General features: G+C 38.4%; 1 protein-coding gene across 2 annotated transcripts in view; it reads right to left on the bottom strand.

The window, feature by feature from the left end:
• Positions 1-1,432: 1,432 nt before the first annotated feature.
• The window catches only part of Htr2a (5-hydroxytryptamine receptor 2A), a 72,077-nt gene continuing 50,489 nt past the window's right edge, over positions 1,433-23,020 (bottom strand). For both annotated transcript variants that reach the window (XM_070003206.1, XM_070003207.1), the window contains exon 4: positions 1,433-2,628. In XM_070003206.1, the coding sequence (XP_069859307.1) occupies positions 1,826-2,628 (803 nt within the window). In that variant the 3' untranslated portion in view covers positions 1,433-1,825. The remainder of the gene's footprint in view (positions 2,629-23,020) is intronic.

Here is a 23,020-nt window from a genome sequence, read left to right as displayed (position 1 = left end):
ATTCAATGGAAATCCTTCATTATTGTAAACATGGATCTAATATTTATTCAAACAACAATGTACAATTTAAGTTTGAGAGTATCAAAGTAGATCAACTACTTATAATCTCTTACACACTTCAGTAGTATTTACTTGCCTTTTTATTGGGGAATTTAATGTCAGTAATACTAAAATGAGTGTATTTTTAAAGAGTTGGATCAAATGTTTTGCTTAAAACTTAGAGTCATAGTCATAGGTAGGATCCAGATAATGCCGTGTTTGATCTCAAATGATAGCTCTCCCTTCTTTGATTAGTATTCGTTGGTGTCCAATAAAAAATTAGTGAAGCTAGGATCCAGTGGCTCACGCCTGTAATCCTAGTTACTTAGGAGGCTGAGATCTGAGGAACATGGTTCAAAGCCAGCCTGGGCAGGAAAAATCCATGAGACTCTTATCTCTAATAAACCACTCAGAAAACCAGAAGTGGTGCTGTGGCTCAAGTGGTAGAGTGCTTGCCTTGAGCTGGAGAGCTCAGGGACAGTGCCCAGGCCCAGAGATAAAGCCCCATGACTGACAAAAAAAAGTGAGAAAATTGCTATTGTAGAAACAAACCTGTTTCTACACCATGTGAGAAAGAGAAAAACTGAATTGATTCTCAAAATAACCGGTTTATGTTTTTTTTGACAATGACCATTTGAGTTTAGTCATTTTCTATAAAAGCAAGAATCATGTTTTATTTATTTATTTTTATATCACTTGTACCTAGACAATGCTTCCATCCATAGGTATGTGCTGAACAGATAATTGTAGAACCAAGCTGACCAGTTTCAATAGATAATATAAATTAGTTGATCAACTTTACCTATTTTTTTTACACAGATGTCCTAAGACTCTACTACAGAATCCTGAGTTTATTCTTCAACCTTGACACAAGTAAACATACTGTGTTTTATTCAAGGGTGTGCAGGTATGAGATAGTCCTTCCATAGTGAGTGGCCGCATATCCTCAGGTATGGTTTCAGATGTGCTATCTAGAAATGTATTTGGTAATGTTGAATTATCCTCTTCTAGTTTCTACAGAAGAACAAATATGAAACAAGACCACATTGGAAAGGCAAAGTAAAGCAGGAGATGGAAAGGAAAAAGCAGCAATTGTTATTAAATAGCAGTTAAAATCTTTTTCACTTCTGAGAAGAATTAACTTGAAATGCAGCAAGTGGCAGCAATCTTATGACAGGTTCAGGATGGCATCTATCAAAAAGCAGAAGTGCAAAATGTTGTCAAGTATTGTGTTTAATTATCTTAGCAATATAGATTTCATAATACTGTTGTTAGTGTCTATTTTCCTTTCAAAATATGTGTCACGGTGAATTATAAAGATAATTTTTCTTGATGTAAGAAGCCATTTTATTCAACACATTGTTCACTATTTATAGCTCTTTTTTTTATTTACAGCAGTAGGTAACCAACTCAATCCCATGCTGTTAGTCAACCACAACATAGCAGCGAGGCATCCATTTGATACTAGAAGTTATGTTAGATTTACTTAGGACCTCATTGTAATTGCACAGTAAAAGCTAATTATGTCAAAGACATCATTTACAATGTTAAAAGTATCATAAAGCTCACAGCTGAAGTGCTGTCACACATTTTTGAAGGGCACATTTTGTGGCATGGAACCCTGCTTCTCAATGACAGAATATAATGAGGCATATAGATATTATTATCAGTTCCAGCAGAGTGGCTTAATTTTTTTCCCAGTCTTCCTATATTTCCCCCACCCCCACTCCAGATGGGTGAAAACTTGTTCAGAGTGCCCACTTCAGTTTCCATGGCAACCGAGCTTTCACACACAGCTAACCTTTTCATTCACTGTGTCGATATTGTCTGTACAAGGATCTTCTGAATGTGGTTTTCCCAGAGCAGTCATACAGCAGTCATTATCTGTTGTCTTGACATCTACCTTGGAATTCTTTTTTTGTCCCCCTTGGAGTTGACTGGACTTGTAGGCCAATGTGGGTAGAGTGTTCACTAAGATTAATTGCAGTGGTTTTTTATTTTCTTTGTACTGACATTGAATGTACCGTGAAAAGGCCGACCTGTACGTCTTATTGAACAATGTGTAGACGAGTGGGTTGACCGCTGAGGAGAGGTATCCAATCCAAACAAACACATTGAGCAAGGCTCCAATGACATCCTCATTGCAAGACTCTTTGCAAATGACTGCCATGATGTTCGTGATGAAGAACGGGCACCACATAACCACAAATAGAAAGAAGACAATGCCCAGCACCTTGCAAGCTTTCTGCTCATTGCTGATGGACTGCATAGTCCTCCTGCCTGCATAGGACCCTGGATCCCTGTGGACTGACCTCTGGAAGAGCTTTTCTGAAGACAGAGAACTCTGGGGGAGGAAGCTGAAAGAAGTTAATTTGGCCCGTGTGCCAAGATCACTCACGCACAGAGTAGCTTCTTTCTGGAGTGACTTGATAGTTAGAAAGTAGGTGATCACCATGATAGTTAAGGGGATGAAAAATGCCACAAAAGAGCCAATCAGGACAAAGTTATCATCTGCAAGTAGGCAACTCCCTTCCTTAAAAACCTTGGAGTCATCTTGCAGTCCAAAGACTGGAATTGGCATGGATATACCTGGAGATGGGAAAAACATGAAAAAAACAGGATTATTCAGGCAAGTGCATGTAAAGTATATAAAAGGAAAAAAGATGCCAACATAATGGTTTTCTTTTTGTTTTTGTTTTTTGGTGCCAGTCGTGGGGCCTGAACTCTGGGCCTGGGCGCTGTCCCTCAGCTCTTCAGCTCAAGGCTAGCACTCTACCACTTGAGCCATAGCACCACTTCCGGCTTATTCTGCTTATGTGGTGCTAAGGAATCAAACCCAGGGCCTCATGCATGCAAGGCAAGCGCTCTACCACTGAGTCACCTTCCCAGCCCCAATAATGTTGGTTGTGAAAAGATTGTATATCAATCTTGTTTAAAGTGTCACATATATTTTTGGTGAGAATTCATAATCCTTTGGACTTATCTTTTACTTTTTAATTTTTTTGCTAGTTATGGGGCTTGAACTCAGGGTCTGGGCATGTCCTGATCTCTTTTTCAAGGCCAGTGCTTTACCATTTTGAGCCACAGTGCCACTTCTGGTTTTCTGGTGGTTATTTGGAGATAAGAGTCTTACAGACTTTCCTGCCCAAACTGACTTTGAACCAAGATCCTCAGATCTCAGCCTCCTGAATAACTAGAATGATAGGCATGGACTTACCTCTTTTTTTCTTTAAAATTTTTTTGTAAAGATACTGTACAGAAGGATTACAATTACGTGAGTAAGGTAATAAGTACATTTCGTATTGAGCATTGTTACATCCTCCTTTGTTTTTCTTCCACTATCCCTTCCCTCTCAATTCCTGCCTCCACACACTGATCTTGTAAAGTTCATTTTTCTACATAGTGTCTTGTACATCTCATTGTTCCAATGGGTCAACCTGTATCCTTGTTTCAGCATTTTGTTATTTCCCTTCCTCTCCCCAGATTAGAAAAAATGTGTATCCAATACTTACCTGAAATACCCTTCTCAGGGGCTCATATGGCAAAGATTAGATCCCCAACTAGTAGCTCTACTTTGGGAGGTTCTGGAAACTTTAGGAGATAAGACCTTGCTGGAAGATATAAGACAATGGAATGTCTATGGGAGCATCCTGATCTGTGTCTTTCTGTTTCCTGGCTGCCACGAGGCGAGTAACTCTACCTCACCATACACTTCCATCATGATATTCTTTCTACCTCAGCAACGGTCCAGGCTCCATAAAGGGATCCAGCAACCCTGAACTAAACCCTCTGAAACAAAAGCCAGAATAAACCTTTCCTCTTACAAACTGTTCCTCTCAGGTATTTGCTAGTCTGTCTAACAGTATTACATAGCCTTTTGTGTGTTGAACTGCCCTATTTCATCTTACAAAGCGCTATGATTAATCTAGCTTTCATTTTTCATGCCGTATTTTTCTGATTATAAAGCCCACTTACCTTCTTCCACCCCTCCTGTGTTATTTTGAACCAAATATCAGACATCATATCATTCAGTCTGTAAATATTTCACTGTGGAAGTCTAGAAGATATCCACATTTAGGAAAACCAAATATTATCACAGTGCCAGTCTCACTTCTAAATAGAAATCTGACACTTAATAGTATTAAATATAATAAATATTCAAGTTTCTAATTGTCCTATATAAGTCATTATATACTTTTACTAGCAGAGAATTCATAAGGGTGGGATTGCAAAAGGCAAAGCAGCTCTGACTTGTGTGTGTGTGTGTGTGTGTGTGTGTGTGTGTGTGTGTGTGTGTGTGTGTGTGTGTGTGTGTGTGTGTTCTAGTACTGGAGCTTGATCTCAAGGTCTGGGCACAGTCTCTGAGATTTTTAGTTCAAGGATAGTACTCTACCACTTGAGCCAAAGCTCTACTTCTGGATTTTTGGTAGTTAATTGGAGAAAAGAGTCCCGTGGACTTTCCTGCCTAGGCTGGCTTTATACTGTAATCCTCAGATCTCAAGCTGAGTAGCTAGAATTACAGGTGTGAGCCACGTGCCTAACTTAGCTCAGACTTTTATTAACAAACCTAAGAGTTAGGAAAGACTATGACAAAAAATGGGAATTGTAATTTTACAGTTAGTGTCTCTGTCACCCATTCAAATCTGAGGGATCTTGAAAGCTGCCCCAGATATAGGGCTCAGGCAGAAGAGGGATGGAAGTGAGGGTAGGGGACACTTTGCTCAAGCTCATGCTTTTATGGTGACAGGACCCTATTTAAATGGACAATTCACCTTGTCATCTTGTCTATTTTTTGGCCCCTTTCTGAAGCTCAGCAGTGTCAGAGAGGTTGGATCAGACCAAAGCAATCATGAGATGGCTTATTTTCTCTGCCATAAAAGTAGAACCAGGGTGATGGGAAGGGAGAAGAAAACAGCAATCAGCTTTATAATAACAAAGTTCAAAGCTTCTTTTGCCAAAAAAAAAAAAAAGAAAAGACACTTCAGGGACACTTTTGAAGAAAGATTTTTTTTTTACTTCCTTTATGTTAGCTCAGCTGAACTATATAACTGAGTGTACTGGTCTTGCTTCTGGCTACTGTGTAGACTCCAACACACAGTCTCAAGTCAGCTAAGCATATCAGTGCATTCTGGAGTCAGGGGCCGCTGATTGACTTGTCATTTATTGGGAAAAATGCTCTTTTGAAGGTATGCAATGTAACTTCTGCACAATCAGAACAGAGTTTGGCTCTATCTAACCTCATATGTGAGTGTCCTAACCTTCATGCTACCTCATGCTGGCCATCCTAGCAAGAGAGAACTTTAACTAGTACATTGTGTAACAAAAATCTTTTTTGGTGACATTTGCTGTTACCTTCACAGGTTTAAATAATGGCATTTGTCACTTGTCTATGCTGTCACCTCAATATTCCTGGAAGGTGGAGATAAATGACATCAGGGTTCATATTGAGGACATTATTAAGGCTAATGAGTCTTTATTTCCTTCCTTCTTCTCTGTCCCTGGCTGAATATTGGGAACATTTGGTGGGCTAAGAGTTGGCTATGGCTCCAAGAAGAACATCCTCTAAGACCCCACATACCTCCCAGCATTCCTGATAACAAAATCTAGCATGTGATTGCTGAGTTTTAGTATTTTCAAATGTCTAAACATATATCTATGAGTGATGTTTTCTTTTTCTTTTTCTTTTCTTTTTTTTTTGCTGGTCCTGGAGCTTGAACTCAGGGCCTGGGCATTGTCCTGGAACCTCTCTACCACTTGAGCCACAGTACCACTTCCAGCTTTTTCTATTTATGTGGTACTGAGGAATTGAACCCAAGGCTTTATGCATGGTAGGCAAGCAATCTACCACTAAGCCATGTTTCCAGCCATGAGCGATATTTTCTATATTCATAAAGTCTTATTAGATAAAGTGCTTGCTCACTGAGAACAAAGGACACACTGGACATCCATTTGAAACAGTACTGGATTTGAGTCTTGGCTATGATTCTGTTGTCCTAGATCGGTCACTTCATCCCTGTGATACTCATTTATTTATCTATAGTATGAGGCTGGCACCAACATGCCTTCATGGACCTGGTAAGGATAAAGTGAGTAAAATATGCATTGCACCCATGTCACTACCCAGGTTGAAGCAATATTCTATCATTGGCAGACAAATGTGTGAATGACTTCTGTAAAATAGAGGCACATACACCAATCTTATTTTGTTCTAATCTATATTGCTTAGTTGGTCTATATTACACTTTTCATAAACTGAAAGAATCAAAAATAAGATTTGGCTATTGGCTATCCAATAATGATGTAATTATTAGCTCTGCCAGGGCCACATAGGGTCTCAATCAATTTTAATTTGGTACAGCTAGAACTGTTGATTACTTTCCTAATGTGATGAATTATAGCCATTACTGTTAGTCATGATACATATAAACAAAAATATCAGCTGTTTAAGAAAAGGTGAATTAGTTTGTTATTAAATTTTGGGGTGCTCATCTTCCTAATTACTACCTTGTTTGTTACCTGACTGTTTAAAATAAATAGCAGTTTTCAACTAATCAGAATGTGGGATTACCTGAAATGCCAAATTCTTCAATTCCTTGGAGCTCAGAACCTTGACTTTGGTTGGGAGAACATATATACCCCCACCCACTCCAGAATGTCTCAATGTCTGCAGCTAGAAAAGGAAAGGGAGCAGGGTAGAACCATTTGCATTGGCATAGAGATTTCCTCTCTTAGGTTCCTAGAATAATCAGCCAGTCTTAAAAAGTATAAGAGAAGAGGTGTCTGGAGGGGGAGAATCAAGACCACAAGTTTTTAAATGGTCCTTTCTTCTTCACTCTAAAAAATATATAACCTTGTCTGTAACGTAGTTACTCAGGAGGCTAAGGTCTGATGATCCTGGTTCAAAGGAAAGTCTGTGATACTCTTATCTCTAATTAACAACTAGAAAACGGAAGTGGTGCTGTGGCTCACATGGTAGAGCACTCACCTTGAGCTGAAGAGCTCAGGGACAGTGCCCAGTCCCTGAGTTCAAGCTCCACCACAACTATACATTATATAACCTCAGTGTTACTATGTGCCATTCATTCAGTGTTACTATGTTCCATTTTTGGTAAGTGGTTAGCAAGGGTTGGTAAAAAGACTGGCCACAGGTCAAAACAATAATCTACAAAGAGAGAAAGAAGTTATGTTAGAGGACTAGAACACTCAGATAGGCTTGGATCCCATCAAGAGATGAAGACACTGGATGATAGCCAAAATTATGTCCAATGCCATCTCTAGGGCAATAATTTTCTGGCTGTTTTGTATGATAATAGCTGATTTGGAGACCTGACATCTCCTCTGACTTGAAATTTTTCACATAGGAAGTATTTTCCTTTATTAGTAAACAGGAGCTTGGAGTACGTGACTCTGTTTTGTTTAATGTATTTCTTTTCCTGAAAAGTGGAAAAGAGTAATCAAAATTCACTGTTGGTACTGGATCTTCAATGCACATTTTGATTTCTTTTCATTAAAACTCAAATAATGAAATGAGTGGGAAACACTGACCCCCTAAGCATACTAAGGTGTTAGTTGAGGCCTTTCTCTTTAAAATATAATGCCATTGTTGTTAATAAGGTATTGTCCAGAGGTGTTACCATTTCATAAGTCAAGTAATTAGTGCATTTCTTTTTTGGAAAATGTTACCCCTCTTCCTTTACTTTTTCCTAGTTTTCCCCTCTCATCCTGGCTCACAAGTTGCGTAGTTCATTTTAGTGTATAGAGAATACCATGACTGCATTTGTTCACCCTACCCCCTCCCTTTCTGTGTCCCTCCCTCCTTGTCCCCCTAAAAAGAAAAAAATCCAAAGCAAAAGCATACAATAACAGCAATAAAAGCCCCATGTTTCCATTCTCTGGAATTTGTTTCAATCAATAGTATTTTAAATGTTCAGAGGAGTTATGCCTTTGGATTCTTCCCCTAAGGGGTCCTCCTTTAAGTCTGTTTGTGTTCTATATAGGTTATCATGTCCAGTTGTATTTTAGATCTAGTTTCTACATATGAGAGACAACATATTTATCTGAGCTTGACTTACCCCACTTAATATGATTTCCTAAGACCATCCATTTCCCTGCAAATGATAGAATCTTATTTTTTCTAATGGATGAGTGAAATTCCATTGTGTATAGTTACTACATTGTTTTGATCCACTCATCTACTATAGAGCATCTGGGCTGTTTCCATAACTTGGCTATTGGGAATAGTGCAGCAATGAACATGGATGTGCTGTAAGTGTCTTTCCCATATCCTAACTTATGATGTTCTGGGTAGATGCCCAAGGGTGGTATGGCTGAGTCATAAGGAGGTTCTATGTGTAGTTTTTTTGAGGAACCTGCAAACCACCTTCCAGAGTGGCTTGTACTAGTTTACATTCCCACCAACAGTTGATGCCTTTCTTTTAACATAGCTCTGCTTACTCTTTAGATATAAAGTTTGTACCTCTAATCAGTTTCTTACCATGGGCTAGATAAAGGACCTTAGCTCTGGAGTACCAACAATGAAACCTGGGTTCCATTCTCAGTTCTACTCTTTTAGGCATTACTATCTTAGTGCTAATGGAGTTTCTGGTTGTCCCCTGGGGAACAAGAACATTCTGCCATTAGGTAGCAAAATTCCCATGGGGATATAGACACCAGAAGTCTCTAGGAGCTTCCAGTGCAGTAGTAGGTCAAGGGTACAGAGACATATATTTCAGGGCTTTTGTGAAAAAGATGGAAATTTAGATCTGCCAATTACTTTTCTTCACATTTTAACATGTACTGATTTTTTTTTCAGGCTTTAAAAAGGGATTTACTAGCAGTTGGAGGAAAAGCAAGCACCATGCATAAATACTTCAGGATAATCCTTAAACCACAGGAAAGAGGAATTGGATAGATAGGGCAACAAGAGTGGGACTCAGTTACCTTCCAGAAGTGTAACTCTCAAGATGTGAGAAATTTCTTATAGTCTCTGGTCTGTTACCCAGGCAGGGGAATACAAAAACCAAGGCGAGGTATGCATGCTAGTTGCCGAAGAAGTTATGTATTCTTTCTTAGAGTGATTCTCAGTAACTTTAATCATAAATTGTGCCCAGTCAAGATAATTTCATATAAATGTGTTCATTCTACATGGACATTTTACAGAATTATAGAAACATTCCTCACATTGCCCTATATGCTGATATTATCTCTGAAATGTTCTCCAAACCAGGGAGGCCTCCAAGATTTCGATGAGGCAGTGTTTAAATATGGAGGGGTAACAGCTGGTTGGGAATCTGGGAATGTAGCAATCTGTTTAGTGGCAGCCTTGGTGTAGAAATCATACCTCTCCCTTCCACTGCATGATTATTTGGGGCTGATACGGGAGGCACAGATGGAAATTATAATCCCAAACTGTACCCTGCATTTCTTTTAAAATGTATCTCATGGTGCCTCCCTCATGTGAAGTCTTTCCAAAATGATATCTCAATATAATAACAACAACTTCTCTTCACTCTATATTCCTTAATGGCTGATATTGTGTTGGTCTAATTTTTAATACCTTAGATTCTTTCTTGTGTGTTTGAAATGTCATGTATACTCAGGAGACCATAATCTCACAAGTGGCAGAATTATCTTTTCTCTTACTTATTGCAGTCATGATGAGGTTCTGCTCCTACCAGAGGTTTTTTTTTTTAACCAAGTGTTCATTAGAAGGGAAGAAAAATAAAAAGAGTTTGAGAATTGCAATACATTTTATAGACACCATTTGAAATGACTAGATGATTTCATAATGCTTCCCTTCTTTTTTTTACTTGGAAAACACAGTAAGAAAGCTGTTAGTCACAGAAGTCAGAAAGAAGGAAAAGGGACATTGTTATGATACAGAATGTGGCTGACTACCTGAACATCTGCAAACACAAGGGAAAAGATGACTATGAAACAGGGAAGCCTCCAGGGAAGCAGAGGACCTGGGTTTATTCTGATCTATTCTGACTCATTACTTGGATCCAGGCCTATTATTTTTTGAAAGCTCTTTTTTGGGTAAGGTAAACAAGTATTAGGAAACTAGAACATCATATAACAGGAAAAGAATTTAGAAACACAAGTTGTACATTTGTTTCTTGACTGTACATCACTAGCTGGGTGGCCTCAGATTGCTTAATTTTAAATGGAATTCTATGCCTCCATCAGAAAGAATGACAACGCCCCATTTGTTAGGAAATAGAAAGACTTAGAAAAAATTATATTACTGAAGTAAGCCAGGCCCAAAGAAACATAGGACCCATGGTTTCCCTTATCTGCAATAACTAGTATATGTCTAGGGCAAGCAGGAAAGTTCAAAAGCTATGTACATATGACCATATAAGATGATGTTAAGTGAAATGAACCCCAAGATAGGGATACAAGTGGTATCTTATCTTTCTTGCTATTGTTTTTAATGTATTTATAATGTACTGTGTGATTTTTTTGTTTCTTTTGTATGTTCTTCCCTCATGGTACAACCCTTGTTTTCACTGTATTTGATTCCGGTGTCCTGCATCTTGTATATACATTTTTCTAATTTGGGGAGGGGAAGGGAAATAACAAAATGCTAAAATAAGGTTACAGGTCAACCAATTGTAACAATGAGATGTACAAGACACTATGTTGAAAATGAACTTTACAACTGGGGGGGGGAGGGAGGAGTTGGGAAGGTAGGGAGGAAAGGAATAGCAGGGGCAAAATAAAGGAGGAGGTAACAATGCCTGATAGGAAATGTACTCATTACCTTACTCATGTAACTGTAACCCCTCTATACAGTATTTTTACAATAAAAATATGAAAATATTCAATATATTAGACATGCAGGGCTTTTTTTAATTGTGAAAATACTGTACAGAGGGGTTACAATTATATGGGAAGGTAATGAGTACATTTCTTACCAAGCATTGTAGCCTCCTCCTTTGTTTCCCCTTCCCATCCCTTCCCATCCTCCCCCTAACCCCCACCCAATCTTCTTCCCCCCCACCCCACCAAAGTTGTAAAGTTCGTTTTCGACATAACGACTTGTACATCTCATTGTTGCAATGGGTCCACCTGTATCCCTATTTACACGATTTGTTTTTTCCCTTTCCCTCCACAAATTATACTGATATCAAATACAGTGAAAGCAGGGGTTATACCGTGGGGACATGCAGGGTTTTAATGATAAATCAGTGTGGTGCTGTAATGTACACAACAGTTCTGAAATATTTGGTCTCAGCACTACTTTACACACTGAAGAATAGACCGGAATGTAGATCAAGTGGTGGAATACTTGCTTAGAAAGTATTATGGTTTGAGTTGAAATCCTACTACTACTAAAAAATATTATTAAGGGCTTCAGAGAATTTTTGTTTCTGTGGGTTATATTAATATCTACTGCATTAGAAATTTAAAAATTAAAATAGTTATCAAGATATGGTAATAAGCTCATTATATATATATATATATATCTATATATCTGTACACTTACTACTGCATAGCTACATGTATACAGATGTAGACATATGTATAGGGTGTACTGAGATTGGGTTCCTGATAGGTACCCTGGGTACTGTCCCTGTGCTTTTTCACTCAAGGCTACTGTTCTACCATTTGAATCCAGTTACACTTCCAGCCTTTTGGTGATTAATTGGAGATAAGAATCTTCTGGACCTTTATGTATTTATTTTTGTGTGGGCTGGTCTTGGACCTTGATCCTCAGATCTCAGCTTCTTGATTGTCTAGGATTACAGTGTGAGTCACCAGTGTCAGGTTAGATCCTCTGTGACTCTAAGTCAGTCATTTCATCCCTCTGATGTTTTTCTTCCCATAAAATGTAGATTATTTAAAAGTATTCCCATTTAATGGATTATTGCTGTGTGATCAGTTGTAACTATAGGATCAACTAATATCTGGCAAAGAGAAAATTTTATATAGCCTTTTTCAATGCTTCAGTTCCTCACTCTGTCTAAAAATCCCTGCTGTTGCTGAAATATCTGACAGCCTTGTTTGGCTCTAATAGAGATGAAGCCCAGTTTGCTACTGTCCCTATGGCTTAGTTTGGAAATGTGTGTATGGCTTGTCTTTTTTGTGAGTAAGTCTTCATTAACATAGAATCTGTTCATTTGGGGCCTCATAGTACAAGAAGGCCTCCCAGCATGGGTGATAATGGACATGTCATGTATGGGGTGACCAGGAACAATGAAGTCAACTGCCAAGTGTGCAGAGTAATGGTGGTGAACTGTCATATTGTTTTACAAGTACACTTTGGGGTTCACTGAGAAAGAACAAAAGAGATTTCCATCATGTTTTTCCTTAGTGGAGAGCAGCTTGGCCAGATGAATGCTAGGGATGTTTTTTGTAGGTTTTTTTTTTGTAGGGTTTAGGGATTAATGTGAGTGACACTCCTCCATGGTAGCCCCAAGGGAAGGTTTCCAAAATGGATCTACATTGCATGTTTTATCTGTCAAGATTCTTTGGGTTGAAGCCAAGAAATCATACTGGCTGATTTAGCAGCAAACAAGCTTAACCAATGCTATTGAATTCTTAAAAGAATTCAGGAGGGGGCTGGGATCCAGGCTACAGCTCTAGGAAGAAAATTGCACGATGGATGTGCTGGACACATGAGAAAATTTGCTGCCTTCCTTGTCACTGAGTGGCAATGAAGTCCCCACAGAAGTGTCACGCCAGTAGCAGGCACTCAGCGACGCTGCCCCTGACACTGTTCTGGCTTGCCAATAAGGAGTGTCTTGCTCATCCTGTTTATTTTGCTTTTTTCCAAAGCTTCGTTTTGCCAGGGTGCTGATATTAGGTGGGACCTAGGCTTCAAACCAATGAGCTAACTTTATAGAAAGAGAATTCAAATTGTGAGAACTGAGTTCTTGAGAATTTCCTTAAATATTGAAAGGCTAGTTAAAAGAGCTATAGTTCTTCTAATGGAACAGTTGCTACCCACTTCATTTGACAAATGGTAAAATGATTAGGACAGGGGAATACTTCTTCCAAAGATGGCACTACTGGGCTTTCTAGTCTATTCCTATCCACTCCCCTGCCTTCCTTTTATCTGTGATCTCTGTATGCTCAAGTATTTAATATTAAAAAAATGTCAGTCTGGAAATATGAATTACATGTCAGTAACTTAGACCAGTGATTCAACTTGTAATATAACTAAGAAAAATGGTGCTTGGTCTGAGTGCAATCAAGTTCAATTATGAAAAGAAAAACAACTAAGAACAGGACACATTGTGCAAACAAAACAAAATGTATCTGTGGGCTAGATAGATTTTTCATTATATTATTAGCTTGGCAGGTTTGGAGCTTTGAAGTGTTCCTGTTAGGTTCTTTTAGGTTAACATTGCTTGTGATATACATTTCAACTTGACCTTGCTCTTGGGGTTGTGTATCTATCCTGATAGTGATATGTGGGCACTCTTTCTGTCACAAGGCTTGGCTAACTGTTTATTTGGTTCTTAAATCCTAAAATTGCCCAGCGTTTTTCTCAGTTGGTCTCAGAGACACATCCTTTCTTCTCAGAAAACACTGTCATTGCACAGATGAGTGAGCTTTCAATCTGCCGGTACCATTCTGCACATTTTAGGGTCCAGAAACTTCCCAACTAGCAACTCCTTTTTCCAACCTCAGCTAAATTGTGTCTCCCTCCCCTCTTAGCAGACCTCTCTTGGGGCTCTCAGGATTCTAGAAGCTTCTTTAGAGTTCCACCTTGTTACATTTAACAGTCTGTTTGGCTCAGACCTCCAATTGTCCACCCACCTCAGGGAAGGCAGGGGTAAAGCACTTTCGATTTTTGATTTTTCTCAAACACTGTTTGCAGTCAGCAATATGAAAGTCACTGCTCAGTAAGATTGAATTTACTCCATTTCTACAAGGTTGTATATACTCTGGAATGTTAGCTTAGGGACTTGGGGGAATTTTCCCCCCAACATTGGAGAAAGCTTTCTTTAGTCTTATTTTTCCCTGTGAATTCTCTGTGTTTCTCAATCTAAGTAGGAGCTTAGTTTGCAGAAAGATGCTCTGACTTCAGGTTAAAAGGCAGCTTTGATTGACAAGTTTGTCTGGTTGTTATCGAGAGGGTAACAGATTTTGTGTTTTGGAGGTTCTTAGGTTTGAACTCAGTACCTTATATTTGCTAAGCAGTCCACTCTATCACTTGACTCATACCACAGTTCTTTTGGTTTTTCAAATAGAGCCTTGCATTTATGCCTGGCATATTATAGCCTGGACTATGGCTCTCCTATTTATGCTTCTCACATAGCTGACATGACAGGCATATTCCACCATGTTTAGCTTTTTATTGAATGCCTGGGCTGGTTCTCAAACCATACTTTTCCTGATCTTGGCCCCCTAAATATTTGGGACTACAAGCATGAGTTATTGTGCTCAGCTGAGATTTTTGCTTTTGATGAGCTCTGTGCTCGTCCAGTTGAGCAGCTTCATTCTATAGTTCATTAACTAAAGAAGAGCTCTTCAAATCTTTTATACCCATAAATAAAAGGTGGGAGGAAGCATGCATTTATAGGTGTCCATGACAAGTCAGTCACTATTTAGGTCTTCACAGATATCAATAAACTCCCTCCCCATTAGGAACTGATGAGATAGGAATTATTATCTTTTTATGGAGAAAGACAGGCGTTGCTAGTGCATTTTATGGTTTGCTATAAATTCTGTAGTTAAATGAATTTTAAAAAACCTGAAAACTAAGCCTATTTCTTTTTTCTGTAACATTTTTTGAGGGCTCTGGTCTCATGTACTCTTGTCCTGTGTTTGTTTGTTTGTTTGTTTGTTTTTAACTACACACTGTTTTTATAGGCCTATTGGGGGATTTTTTTTTAGTCTCTTGTTGAAATCATAAGATTTATTGGTTGGCTTTTTCATTTGCTTTCATTTTAGAATTAATGCTTTTGGGTTTTAAGGATTAAGAGTGTTTACTTGTAAAGAGCTTTGAGATGCATCTGAAGATTATGAGAGCCCTCCCATCATTTAAACATGGACAGTAGGAATGGAAATGGAATATGGAAAGTAGAAAATTAACTGTCTATCTTAACAGCAGTGCATTTATCATAATAAGCAATAAACAGCTTGAGTATCCAGATGCCTGCTTGGTCCCTCAACTTGAATGTATCTAATGAATATCCTTAACCTCAGTCACAGCAGAAGTCTGGCTTTTTCAGCCCTGATTCTCCTATATCCCAAGAGATAGCATCACTTCTTAACCTAGGAGTTGTCCTTTCCCTGTGGGGGAAAAAATTGCCATTGCCAGGTACCAGTGGCTCACACCTAGCTACTCAGGAAGCTGAGATCTGAGGACCCTGGTTTAAAGTCAGCCTGGGCAAGAAAATCTGAGACTCTTTTCTCCAGAAATAGAGCTGTGGCTCCAGTGGTAGAGGATCAGCCTTGAGTGAAATAGGTAAAGGATAACACGTAAGCCCTGATTTCAGCACAAACAACAACAAAACCCCTCACAACAAACAGCATAAAACCCCTGACCATTATCCTCATAATACTACCTAAGAGTCCATACCAATTGTACTTCTGAAATACAATTTTTATGTTTTAGGTTCATATCTACCTTTCTCTGTTTCTACTCTCATAGCTTGGTGCTCTAAGTCATTAGGACTCACATCTGACCTTCCTCACTGTTCTTGTTTTTGGGGGAAGGGAGAAGTCCTGATGCTTGGACTCAAGGCCTGAGAGTGCTGTTCCTGAGCTTATTTTGCTCATAGCTAGTGCTTTATCACTTGAGCCACAGTTTCACTTCCAGCTTTTTGGTGGTTAAGTGAAAAATGAGAGTCTCACAGACTTTCCTGCCTGGGCAGGCTTTGAATTGAAATCTTCAAAATCTCAGCTACCTGACATGAGCTGCTAGTGTCTGACTTTCCTGTCTATACATCGTCAGCTTGAACTCCTTGCACCCTGCTCCACTGCACTTGGAATAACATCCAAATGCCTTACCTGCTTACGGGCTTCCATGACATGGTCGAACTTCCTTTCCTTCCTGGTCTCTGGTCACTCCCACTTGTCCTATACTTTTGCTGCATGGCCTAATTCCTGGCTCTTCAGTCCCATAGGTGGCTTACCTGAGTAGGGACTTGGGATTGACTACTTTCATCTCTAGATACTCTCTCCATTGCTATTCCCCAGGCTGTCTTTTCCTTAATCTATAGCCACTGAAGTGCTCTTTTTTCCCAGGGGTTCTTCCTGACTGACCACTTAGCCTAAATTAGCCTTAGTGTAATAGGGAATCTGAAGTGTATTGCCCTTGTTTCTTTCCCTACTAGCATTTGCCACTATTCAAAACCATTCTGTTGGTAGGTTTGCTAGTTGATGGTTTGTCTCCATGCATGGGAGACCCAAAAAAGGAAAGATTTTTTTTCCTCAAATAGGGCCTGGTGCATAGTTTTAAAATAGTAAGCACTAAATGAAGATTGTGGAATAATGGACAAACAAATACAGAGGTCTTTGGGAACACATGCAACACACACATTAAAAAAGAGGAGAAAATAATTATAACTAAATAGTAGGTGTCCTCAATTCTGACAAATTTGGGCTTTGTAGAAGATAAGGGGACATAATAGTTAATTGGCGTTATGCTTTCTTGCAAGTCCTAGTTCATAAAGGTTCTTTGATTTTTAATATTTGCAGACTTATCTTGCATCAGGGAGGACTATGTGGTGGTGGTGATGATAATAAAATCACAAACATTATATTCACAGTGAGGATTTATGTGCAGTGTTTCAGGCACTATGCTATGTGCTTTATACAAGTTAGCCTCACTTGCTCCTTCCAGCAGGCTGTGAGGTAGTATTTTCATTATCCGCCTCTCACTGCCCATGAGAAAACTAAGAGATTAAGTAACCTAACGAAAGTCACCCTGGAGTGGGAGCATGAGGATTCTGAGCAATCCTCAGTTTGGTTTCAGACATAGTCTCGGCTCTTTTGTAATCTATAGCCTTTTTTCTGCACAGTTTAGGTCCCAGGCTCAGAGCCAAACTCCTTCATTTCAGAAGAGATGCCCTCACAAAAGTCATAATGCTTAGGCTTGGTTCTTAGATCCTGAATCATCATAAGCTCTGGAGCCTGAAACTGATAAACTGATGTTGGGTGCTGTGCAGTGTTTTTTTCTTTTTCATGAGTCCAGACCGCCTTTATCTGTACTGTACCATGGGAAATATTAACTTCACATTTAGAGTCATTGAGGTGCTATTCAGATGAAGGCCTTCTCATAAGAGAGAAACAAAAATTAGTATGGTAGGGAACCTAGTTCTCAAGAAATTAATGATAAAGAGCAGTTATATTTTATTGCAAGTCTTTCAGGGCAACCCCAGAACAACATTTAAAAAACAATATGATAAGTCCCTTCTCTATTTTTTAAATGATATTTATTTTCTTTTATGACTTCCCACTAGTTGGTAGTTACCATCAGTTAACCTGTGCTGGTAGTGAATGCTTTTTTTTTCTAGCTTAACATCTAGATGATATTAGAGATGATTCTGCATTGTTGAATCTGGATGTACAGAGGCTATGTCTAGTTTTGTGAATGTGTGTGTGTGTGTGTGTGTGTGTGTGTGTGTGTGTGTGTGTGTGTAAAATCATAGTAGTAAAATCATAGCTATCGGCTTTATGGTTCCATTTATTCAGGCTAGGTTTTTTTGAGACTATGGAAGCAATTTATAATATAAAAACCTATTTTTATCACATACCTTCATTGAGGTATGTAACATTTCTATCTTCTTATTCATAAAATTGACAGATCACTGGCTAAATTGATAAAGAAGAGACTCAGATCAAGAAAATCAGGGATGCCAAAGAAAACATTACAACAACATCCAAGAAATCTAAAAGATTATGAAGGACTACTTTAAAAACCTCCTCCAATGTAAAATCTAGTAGAAATGGACAAATTCCTAGGGATATGCAATCTACCTAAGCTGAACCAAGAAGAGATATAAATCACTTAAACAGGCCCATAATGCACAATGAGGTTGAGGAAGTAATCAGCAGTCTTGTAGTAAGGAAAAGCCCATGTCCCGATGGATTCATGGCTGAATTCTATAAGACTTTTAAAGTTGAACTAATACCAGTACTCCTCAAATTTAACCATGAAATAGAAAAAGAAGGATCAGTTTCAAACTCATTTTATGAAGCCAGAATCATTCATTCTTATCCCTAAAACAGGTAGGGATTCAACAAAAAAAAAAGAGAACTATAAACCAATCTCTCTGATGAACACAGATGTATAGCCCTTGAATAAAATACTAGCCAACAGAAATCAGCAAGTAACCAAAGTAAATCATACATTTTGGTCAAGTAGTTTTTATCCCAGAGATGCAAAGCTGGTTTAACATATGTAAATCAGTAAATGTAATATATCACATCAACAGAGCCAAGGACAAGAACAAAACCCAGCATCCATGAATGTTAAAAGTTCTGGAGAAGCTTTTACTGAAGAGGATGTCTTTCTTCCATTCTATTTTTTTAGCTCCCTTATCAAAGATTAGATGGCTATAGGTCTGTAGGTTCATTTCTGGGTTTTCAATTCTATTCCATTGGTCCTGAGGTCTGTTCTTTTGCCAGTACCAAGTTGTTTTGATTACTATGGCTTTATAGTAGAGTTTGAAATTTGATATTGATATTCCTCCAGCAGTGTTCTTTCTGTTGAGGATTGTTTTTGCTATTCAGGGTCTTTTATTGTTCCATATGAATTTTTGGATTGCCTCTTCTATTTCCTTGAAGAATGAGCTTGGAATTTTGATAGGTATCTCATTGAATTTGTAGATAGCCTTGGGAAGTATTGCCATTTTCACGATGTTAATCTTGCCAATCCAGGAGCAGGGGAGTTTTTCCCATTTTCTAAGTTCTGTTTTGATTTCCTTTTCCAAGTTTTTTAAGTTTTCATCATAGAGGTCCTTCTCTTCTTTGGTTAAGTTAATTCCTAGGCATTTTATTTTTTGTGGGGCTATTACAAATGGAGTTGCTTTCCTAATTTCAGCCCCACTTTTCTCATCGTTGGCAAACAGAAAAGTCATTGATTTTTGGGGTTAATTTTATACCCTGCTACTTTGCCAAAGTTTTGAATCAGCTTGAGTAATTTGGGAGTGGAGTCTATGGGATTCTTTAAATACAAGATCATGTCATCTGCAAAGAGGGAGAGTGGGCTAATGACTTAAAGAGAAACTTCTCTGAAGAAGAAAGAAGGATGGCCAATAGACACATGAAGAAATGTTCAACCTCCCTAGCCATAAAAGAAATGAAAATCAAAACAACATTGAGATACTACCTCACCCCAGTTAGAATGGCTATAATCAAGAACTCTAATAACAACAGATGCTGGAGGGGATGTGGGCAGAAGGGAACCTTACTTCATTGTTGGTGGGAGTGTAACCTTGTTCAACCACTTTGGAAAGTAGTATGGAGGTTCCTCAAAAAACTCCACATAGAGCTCCCCTATGACCCAGCAGTCCCACTTTTGGGCATTTATCCAAATATTTACAAACAAGACTACACTAAAGCTACCAGCACAACTATGTTTATTGCAGCATTATTTACCATAGCTAAGATATGGAACCAACCCAGATGCCCCTCAGTAGATGAATGGATCAAGAAAATGTGGTATATATACACAATGGAATTCTATGCCTCCATCAGAAAGAATGACATTGCCCCATTTGTTAGGAAATGGAAAGACTTGGAAAAAATTACAGTAAGTGAAGTAAGCCAAGCCCAAAGAAACACAGGTCCCATGATTTCCCTTATTTGCAATATCTAGTATATGTATGAGTCAAGCAGAAAAGGTCAGATAAGGTGATGTTCGGAAAATGAACCCTAAGATATGTATTTTAAATGTTTTTTTCTTTCATGCATTTGTTTCTAACGCAATTATACGATTATTTCTTAGTTTCTTTTTATGTCCCTCCCCCACAGTATAACCCCTGCTTTCACTGTATTTGATGTCGGTATAATTTGTGGAGGGGAAGGGGAAAAACAAGTCGTTTAAATAAAGATACAGGTGGACCTGTTGCAACAATGAGAAGTACAAGTTTTCATGTCGAAAACGAACTTTACAACTTGGGGGGGGTGGGAGGATTGGTGGGGAGGGGAGGGAGGATGGGAAGGGATGGGAAGGGTAAACAAAGGAGGAGGCTACAATGCTTGATAAAAAATGTGCTCACTATCTTGCCCATGTAATTGTAACCCCTCTGTACAGTATTTTCACAATAAAAAAAATGTTCTGGAGAAGCTAGGAAAAGAAGGAACAGACCTCAAAATAATAAAGGCTATATATGAGAAACCTACAGCCAACATCATACTGTGAAAACAGTGAAAAACTAAAACTATTTCCTCTAAAATCAGGAACAAGGCAAGGATGTCCATTCTCTCTATTCTTCTTCAATATAGTTCTGGAAGTCCTAGCCAAAAAAATCATGCTAGAAAAAGATATAAAAAGGATTCACATAAGAAAAGAAGTCAAACTATCCTTAATTGCAGAGGGAGACATGATCTTATCTAAAGGATCCAAAAGACTTCATCTCCACACTCCTAGAACTGATTGATAACTTTGGCAAAGTAGCAGGATACAATATCAAACCACAAAAATCAGTAACCTTTCTGTATGCTTGTGTGTGTGTGTGTGCGCGCACACACACACAAACAGAGAGGAAAATCAGGAAAATAACTAATTTTAAATAGCTTCAAAAATATCTAGGAATAAACCTAACCACAAAGCAAAAGACTGTTTTAGCAAAAACTATAAATATTAAAAAAAGATGACATCAGGAAATGGAAAGACATTCCATGTTCATGATAAGTACAATTAATATTGTGAAAATGGACATACTGCCAAAAATGATCTACAAATTTAACGCAATCCCCATCAAAATCCCAATGAAGTTCTTTATGGAAATAGAGAAAACAATCCAAAAATTCATTTGGAACAACAAAAGACCTCAAATAAAGGCAATTCTAAGCAAAAATGTAATCCTGGTGATACCACAATCCCAAAACTTTATTTATATAACAGGGCTATAATAACAAAAACAGCTTGGTATTGGCATAAAAATAGACCTGATGATCAATGGAACAGAGTAGAAGACCCAGAAATAAAACCAACCAAAGATATACAGTGGAAAAAAGATAGCCTCTTCAATAATTAGTGCTAGGAAAAATAGGCCTCCATATGTAGAAAACCCAAAGCGGATTCCTGTTTCTCAAATATCAACTCTAAGTGTATCAAAAGACGTTGACATTAGACCTGCAACTTGGAAATTACTACAAGAGGGAACAGGAGAAATGCTAGAATTCATAGACACAGGCAGAACCTTGTTTTGAAGAGTCCCAGGGAAATAATGAATTACATCAAACTAAAAGTCTGCACAGCAAAGGACATAGTTACTAAACTAGAAAGGCAGCCAACAAACTGGAAGAAGATCTTTACCAGCAATGCATCAGACAAAGGCCTAATACCCTAATTATACAAGGAGCTCAAGAAACTAACCCGTCTGAAAGCAAATGAAGCAATAATAAATGGGCAAAGGAGCTAAGGAGAGACTTCTCAGAAGAGGTAAGAATGGCAAAGAAACACAAGAGGAAATGCTCATCATTCCTGGTCATAAAGCAAAGCAAATCAAAACAACTCTGAGATTCCATCTCTCCCCAGTTAGATTGGCCAACATTGTGAATTGCAACAGCAACAAATTTTGGCAGGGATGTGGGAGAAAGAAGCCCTACTGCTCTGTTGGTGGTAATGTGAACTAGTACAACCACTCTGGACAGAGGTCTGGAGGTTCCTTAAAAAACTAAGCACAGATCTTCTTGACAACCCAGTCATACCACTCCTGGGCATCTAGTCAGAATACCACAAGCCAGGATACCATAAAGATACCTGCACATCCATGTTCATTGTTGTACTATTCACAATAGCCAAATTGTAGAAACAACCCAGATGCCCTACAGTAGATGAGTGAATCAAAAGAAAAATGTGGTACCTATACACAATGGAATTTTACCTAGCCATTAGGAAGAATAACCCCTGTTTTCACTGTATTTGATGTTGGTATACTTTGTAGAGGGGAAGGGAAAAAACAAATTGTTTAAATAGGGATACAGGTGGACCAACTATAACAATGAGATGTACAAGACGTTATGTGAAAATGAACTTTACAACTTTGGCTGGTTGGGGGGGCGGAAATGGGAAGGGATGGGAAGGGGAAACAAAGGAGGAGGTAACAATGCTTGATAAGAAATATGCTCATTACCTTGCCCATGTAATTGTAACCCCTCTGTGTGGTATTTTCACACACAAAAAAGAATAATAGTATGTCATTTGCAGGAAAACGGATGGACCTAGAACAAATCATGTTAAGTGAGGTAAACCAAAATCAGGGAGAAAAAAAGGCCCATGTTTTTTTCTCATATTCAGGAACTAGATCTAAAACACACCAGGACATAATAAATCATGCAAATCTCTAGGCATTTCCATGCAGTGAAACCCAAGGAGGATACTCTTAGGAGAGGAACCGAAAGGCATAATGCCCACCCATCTGATCATACAAAATAGCATTTATCGAACTGCAGGAAATGGAAACAATAGGTTTTTTTCTTTTCTGCTGTTTTTGTTTTCTTTCTTTTTATTCTGTTTGTTCATTTATATGTCATTAGGAGTACAAGGGGAGGCACAGAAATGGAAGGAAAAAGGGTGAACAAATGCAGCAATGGTACTCAGTGGAGACTATGTTGAAAATGAACTATACAACTTGTGGACCGGGATGGGAGGGAACAACTGGGAAAGAGTGAGGGAAGGGGTGATATTGTCCAAAAAGAACTGTACTCTTTACCTGACTTACATAACTGTAACCCCTCTGTACATCACTTTTATAATAATAAGAATTTTTTTAAAGAAAAAAACTTCATTAAGAAATAAAAGTTGCTGGGCACCGGTGGCTCACACCTGTAATCTCTGGCTTCTCTG

The sequence above is a fragment of the Dipodomys merriami genome, unplaced genomic scaffold (assembly GCF_024711535.1).
Source record: "Dipodomys merriami isolate MVZ:Mamm:240054 unplaced genomic scaffold, mDipMer1.0.p SCAF_6, whole genome shotgun sequence".
Lineage (NCBI taxonomy): Eukaryota > Metazoa > Chordata > Mammalia > Rodentia > Heteromyidae > Dipodomys > Dipodomys merriami.
Note: the sequence above shows the minus strand (reverse complement) of the source record. Positions and strands in the feature narration are given on the sequence as shown.